The 6,943-nt window shown below is 32.8% G+C and overlaps 1 protein-coding gene across 1 annotated transcript; it reads right to left on the bottom strand.

Moving 5' to 3' along the window:
• Positions 1 to 3,305: 3,305 nt before the first annotated feature.
• On the bottom strand, positions 3,306 to 5,495 carry LOC106757377 (probable indole-3-pyruvate monooxygenase YUCCA8). The gene is made up of 3 exons (XM_014640038.2): positions 4,690 to 5,495; positions 4,090 to 4,461; positions 3,306 to 3,874 (listed from the first exon to the last, which is right to left on the bottom strand). The coding sequence occupies exons 1-3, from the start codon at positions 5,359 to 5,361 to the stop codon at positions 3,647 to 3,649; spliced, it is 1,272 nt and encodes a 423-aa protein (XP_014495524.1). The 5' UTR covers positions 5,362 to 5,495; the 3' UTR covers positions 3,306 to 3,646.
• Positions 5,496 to 6,943: the final 1,448 nt, after the last annotated feature.

The raw sequence follows: 6,943 nt of genomic DNA, 5'->3' as shown, positions 1-6,943 counted from the left end.
TTTGTTCCAAGGTTAACAAGGATATATATACCAACAATCAACTTCTAAATTTTGTCCCAAAATTTCTAATTAACTCATTCTGCATATTTTGTTTCTCACATAACATTGTAAAATTCATCCTTATATCTATAAAGAGAAAAAAAGAGAGGAAAATTTAGATAATTTATTATATATGTTATTGTTCTTTGATTAAGTTTGTGGTAATATTTAATGAAACATTATATATATAAATATAGGACATGAAACTTGAATTAGAATTGTTTCGGGTGTGAGGTCAGGTCACTTTAAACACCTCTCAAGATTTTGTTCAGTAGCTTCTTTTCTGTTCCTTATCTTCAATCCACAATCCGGATATATACCTGTCAAAGGTTCTCTAATGTTTAAGTCCGTGACTGTTCCTATGGTAACTAAGTGCTTTGGTAATAAATACACAGAAAATGTAATCACCTACCTCTTATCTTTGACCTGTATTTATAGTTTTTGTTATAAACTTGAGATTAGTGAAACCTTAATTGCGACCAAATCTTAATCCAATATTCTTAATTCTTACTTATCTTAATCCTTGTGCCAAAACTTGCTTTTTAACTAAGACCAAATGTTTATACTACTGACCGTCCAATATCTTTTCTGATTCAACTGCACTCAATCACTATTTAACTGCTTGTTAATTACTTCTTAGGGTCGTTCGGTCAACTTACATTGAGATAAATGTATGGCCATCTGGACTTACAGTACAATAATATATATTAAACAATATTATATTTTATGCAAGTGTTGTGGATATGACTATATTTTGGTGTCCACGTTTTACATTATATTGTATGGTCTATCGATTGTAGATATATATATGTAGTCAAAGATTAATCTATAGCAGTGTAGGTGGTTGTATGGTGAGGTACATAAATTTTAAAAGAACTTGGTATCTTCTATGCCATTCATTCAGCTCTAAATTTATGTATCTAAACTTTTAGGTTTTATTACGTACTTACGTGATTGCTAAATATGTTCTAATAACTGTACAATTCAAATTCTGAGGGGTGTACGACACTATTATCAATCAACTACAAGAAAACAAATTCTTCAACTCATTGCATAATTCACGCTTGATAAGTAAAATACAAAAATATTGTATTTTTGGTAAGAAAAAAAAAATTAGATCAAGATTGATTTTTTATCTCTTATGATAACAAATGATTATTAACAAGGTTAGTATATCTACTAGTTTGATACTCAATCATGAAAATATACATTTTAAATATTTGTTTTGTTTTGTTTTTTTTTTCAAATTTGTAGGTTAAGGACAGAAAATCAATAATTTGATAATAAGTGGTCTCGATCCGAATCTAATAATACTCCAAAAATTAAATTTGACACTCATTATTGTAGTTTCAAACTTCGCAAAATAGACATTCCGAGATATATAGGATTTATAGAAATCAAAGATCAAATCACTTTAAATATTTTAATAATTTCACTTATTCTTTTATATAGTAGTTTAAGTAGGTTTTGTCAATACTCAAATTGACGAGAAAAAAGAGAGTATATGTCACTAAATATTATTAGTTGGTTAATTAACGATATTTTTCTATTATAATAATAATAATAATAATAAACATTAATAGTTTTATGTTATTTTCCCCAAAAGAATGAGTGTTAGAATTGGCATTGAAGAAGTGAAAGATATAGGAATGAAGTTGAAAGGTGGGTGATTATGAGTTATGTAATGAGAATTGTTTTTTTACGTGCAAACTCGTAACTCTATAAGAATTGGAGTCTTAAGAACTTAGTCATATACCCTATAAACTTGTAGGGCTGCTGTAATTCTTTAGGGTTGCATCTCACATATATACATATACATATGCAGTGTATTCGCTCCATTTTCATGTTCTTCCCTGTTTAAATTATTTACTGTTTATTTGACTTTGATTCAGTCTTTTGACTCATTCATAACAAGTTAATAACAGGTAAAATGAGGTTTCATTACCATAACTTCATGTTCATTGCCTAGCTATAGAGCAATCCCTCACACTTTTAGCTTTTCTTCAGTCTTGTCAATGCCCAATTTTCAGAAAACAAATAAATTAATTAATTTAAATTAATTTTTATTTTTAAATCTGTTTTAGTTTAGGTTTTTCACCTGTAAATTATTTATATTTCTATAATAATCTTACACTATTTAAGAAGAAAGGTTTAAAATGAAAACAAGTTATATTTATTATTTGTTGAATTTGTGGTTTTAGCAGTATGATTGAGCAGAGAGAGATGGTATGGAAAATGTCTTGATCATAAAATGTTAAAATAATTGTTATCTGTAAGAAATAATTGATGACGATGATGCTCTTGTTGGTGTCCGTTGTTGTCTATTTGCGGTTGGAAGGTTGATGGACTCTGGTTATTAGCCCATTATTAATTTCTTTGTCAAATTCTCAAAAAGGAATCTATAAATATTTCTTTTAACAATTATTATCATTATTACATCTCTTCCAAACAAGCCTTACTGAGATAGATTAATTAATTAGTTTGGAAGGGATGTGAACTGTATTACAGTGGTGTAGAACAATGATTTGACTGTAATTTATGACATGCTTGTGGCTCTGGCCTTTAAGCATGTGCAGTGTAGCAGTATTTGTATGATATCAGAAACACCATTTCTCTCTATAAGTTGATGATGGAACCCATTAACCCAATATAGAAAATTTAAAAGGAATAATTATGTAACGCAGAGAGACAGAGAAAATAAAAGAAAAAGAGTTTTGATGAAGGAGTTGTCAATCGCAAGCATTGAATCTGTGGGCCATTGCAGGATATAGGAACTCTGCTATTTTCAGAAAAGACAATGAAAGTTACAACATCTATATTTGCTATTGTGTCAGATGAACAGGATAATAAACCTTACATCACATGAACCATTTAATGCAATACTCATCAAACACACAAAGAAAAATTTGAAGCAGTTATTCACCACTTTCCTTGCTTATTCAAGATCACTGCTTGGGTTGGAATCCAGTGCAAATATAGAAACAAAACGATTTCATAATCTAAGATAAGGCCTCAAAGTAGGAAGCAGTTGATGACCTTTCAAACTCTCTTGGAATTACTTTTTGCATAAGAAAAACTATTTCTTGTTAAACTCCAATGCAGGCTCACGTAGTATCAAACAGTATATTCGATCCTCATGTTGGCTATACTATACATGACAATCAAACTCAAAAACTTTCGCTACTCAATAATCGATCACATTAACTTCTCTGCCTAAAAATGGAAAATCTACTGTCACAAAAGGGGAAGAGAGATTGGAACTCAACTTCAAAACTTCAAACTCTAGTACTTGATGTACTTGTCTTGTTACATCTTTTATTTATATCATAAGGACTTGTAGTACATTAGAGGAAAAATTATATGAAATAAAAACAAGGTAAAAGCCTCATCATCCTTAGTTTTAAAAACAAAACGACCAACCATATAAAAAACTTGGTCATCGGAGAGGGCTCTGTCTCTGTTGTGTCTCTGTGCGTGTGTGTTTTTTTTACAAGATACTGTAATTTTGTTTATACAAGAACAAATTTCCTGAGACTAAAAAGAAAGAAAGCAGCACTAGCTAGTGGTCATGTCATGATGTCATGTGCTTTTATTTTATTTTAGGCATTTAGAACTGAGAAATGCATCTTCTATGACATGCAGTAGTGCGCTGTTTCTTTTGCTTAGTCTCGTCTTTCCAAACTTTGCCAATATCTTGAGCGATTTTTACAGCATCAGAAGAAGCACCAGAGAGCCCTCTCTTCGTGAACCCCACAGCATAAAGTCCAGCATTTCCCTTCCAACCGTGAGGGAATGGCATCTTCGGGAATCCATTCTTTGAGAAAAATTCACCTTCCTGCACGTAATAAATCCCAAACAACGTTAATTCACTCCTCAACATGTATAAAAACATCTACTATTAAAAAAGAAGCTTCTAAAACAGCCCCAAAAGAAAGTTTAAAAAAGGACAAAACCAAGCTGCCCCCAAAAGCCTTTCTGATCTGACAATCTTCTGTGATGAAAAAAAAAAAAAAAACATTTTTTTAAAAAAGATCTAGAACATATTCTCACCTGAAGCCAATAAGGCACGTTACTGCGGTAACCGGTTGCCAGCACCACTGCATCGACATCGAGCTTTTCACCATTGACAAGCTCAGCTTCTCCATTATTGAACCTCTTGACTCCTGGCACCACTTTTATATCACCGGATCTAATCTTGGCCAAGGCACCAAGATCCAAAACCGGGGTCTTTCCCTTTGTGTTCTTCAGCTCCAAAGGACCTGTCGAAGGCCTTTTCAGCCCCAACTTCTCCACGTTCCCAAAAACAAACCATGCCAACATCAAGATAATCTTGTCAACTAGCCAAAGGGGCAGCCATTGCAGCATCATAACCGCAAATTCAAACGTTGATTTCCCAAATACTTCTCTGGGCAACACGTGAACCTATATCCAAAAAACAGAACACCCCTGTTAGATTCCATCCCCAAAACATGTTCTTTTTCATCACAGACAAAAACAACTGTCATTCAAACACACATCGTCCACATCTGTTGATATTTTCTTGACTTTTATACTACCAGCTGTAGGAGATATCATCCGGTGTACAATTTGTGATTGAATGACAGTGTAAATCTTTTATATACTGACAGCTAGCATGAAAAATAAACTTACCGAGCTGCGAACAACCATGGAAGGAGAAGCATGGTGGTTGCAAAGATCAAGAGAGAGCTCCATGCCGGAATTGCCACAGCCAACAACAAGGACCTTTTTTCCCCTGAAGCTTTCCCCTGACTTGTAATCACAAGCATGGATGACCTCACCTTTGAAGTCACTCAACCCTTCAATATCCGGCATCACACACTCGGCATTCTCCCCAGTGGCCACCACGAGCCACCTGCAAATGTACTCCACCTCGTTGCGTGTGGCGCCAGTGGAGGAAACGCTCTTCACCCGCCACAATCCGCTTGTCTCGTCGTACCTTGCGGACTGAACACACTCGTTGAACTGAGGGTTGATCTGGAAGTGGGTGGCGTAGGACTCTAGGTACTCTATGAACTGCTTCTTTGTGGGGTATTCGGGGAAGTCTTCAGGGAAAGGGAGCTTGGGAAGCTGGCAGAATTGCTTAGGGAGGTGAAGCTTGAGTCTGTCATAGGTTCGTTTCTGCCACAGAGAAGCTATGCAATCTGCACGTTCGAGAACCATGAAGGGCACCCCTTGTTCTCTAAGGCATGCTGCTGTGGCAAGCCCTGAGGGACCTGCCCCTACGATTATAGGGCCGTTCACCCAAATGCAACGACGAGAGAAGAAGTCTTCATGGTCCACTAGGCGAAAAAAGTTCTCCATTTTTTCTGGTGTTGTGTGGTGTTTTGAAAGTGGTTTGGTTTGGTTTTTCTTCTACGAAGAAGGTCGAGACAGAGAAAGTTAAGTTGAAGTTGGATTTAGAAATGAGAATGTGAGTTTTGGAATGAATGGAGAATGAGAAGGGATTGAAGAGCTTAAATAGGGGATTGGCCATGATAGCTGCATGTGATCGACTCAAGGGAGTTAATGCTCTTTCTTCTCTCTTCTACATTAAAATATTATTACGTCATTTTTAAATAATCAAAAAGCCATATTTTAGTTTAGACTACTTTTTTATTTTTTTATTTTATTTTAAATAATATGATTCAAGTGTTCAACTTTTTAATGTGCAAATATCGTTTTTGATTGTCAAATCATGATAAGGCAGTTGTTTTTATATATTTTATACCATTATTTTATTAGATCCTAGTATGTGACCTTTTTGTTAAAAAAATTCAGCAAGGATTGGGAAATAATTATGTGCAATTTATTCTTCCATCATCACACTCGCAAGGGCTTCCTTTTCTTTTCCTTTTTATAAAAAATAAAAGTGAAAATTAAGTTTGGTAGGAACTGATGATGGTGTTTATTGATTGGCAGGGGTGAATGGGTAAAATTGAAAAATATAAGTGGTCGATTTAGAAAATTGATTTTCTAAAGGGAAGGGGTGTTTGGTAATAACGAAATGTTCAAACATAATGGAAGGAGAATTAGGAGGCAATGATGATGACATGTCATCCCCATCTGATTCTTGGGGTCCACAACAGTGAAAGAAAGCTCAATGAATCACAAAAAAAAAAAAAGTTGTTATACAGCAAATAACGCGTAAATATTTCTGTACCCATCCTTGAATTCTATGTAGATATTATCTAGGTATAATTAAGTTTTATGTTGTATGATAAATTTAGCTGTTTTTAATTAAGGTTTTATTAAATTTTTGTATATGTTAAATACTTATATTTCTATAGTTTTAATTAAATTATTTTACTGATTATATGATGTAGCTGTTATTTTATTTATTTTGTTTTATATATTAAAAACTATAATATTTTATTATTAATATAAATTTATATTATAATTTATATAAAATAATAAATATTTTTTATTAAAAATGTGTTGGATGATAATAATTAATATCCTTATCAATGGTGCTAATGAAATATTCTTCTGATTAGGTACATGATAATGTAAAAGTTAAGAAATATAAGTCATTATTCAACGTGTTTAAACATTACAAATTATTTATCAATTAGTCAACATCATTTCATATTAATAATAAAATTTCGTTTTTTTTAACACAACGTATAAAAAGAAGGGTTAAATATGTTTTTAGTCCCTATACTTTGGGGCGATTTTGGTTTTAGTCCATCTTTCAAATTAAGGTACAATTTAGTCCTTCAACTTTAGAAATTTCTCGTTTTAGTTCTTTTTACCAAAATTTTTTAACTTTATTTGCTGTTTCAAACGCGTTTCTCAGTTAACATTGAAGAAAAAATTGTGTCAAACAGTGTAAACAATCCAAATGCTATAATGAAACGTGCTTGAAACAACAAATAAAATTAAAAAAATTTGGTAAAAAAGACTA

This window comes from Vigna radiata, chromosome 3 (genome assembly GCF_000741045.1).
Source record: "Vigna radiata var. radiata cultivar VC1973A chromosome 3, Vradiata_ver6, whole genome shotgun sequence".
NCBI lineage: Eukaryota > Viridiplantae > Streptophyta > Magnoliopsida > Fabales > Fabaceae > Vigna > Vigna radiata.
The sequence above is the reverse complement of the archived record's forward strand: the minus strand, read 5'-3'. Positions and strand labels throughout refer to the sequence as shown.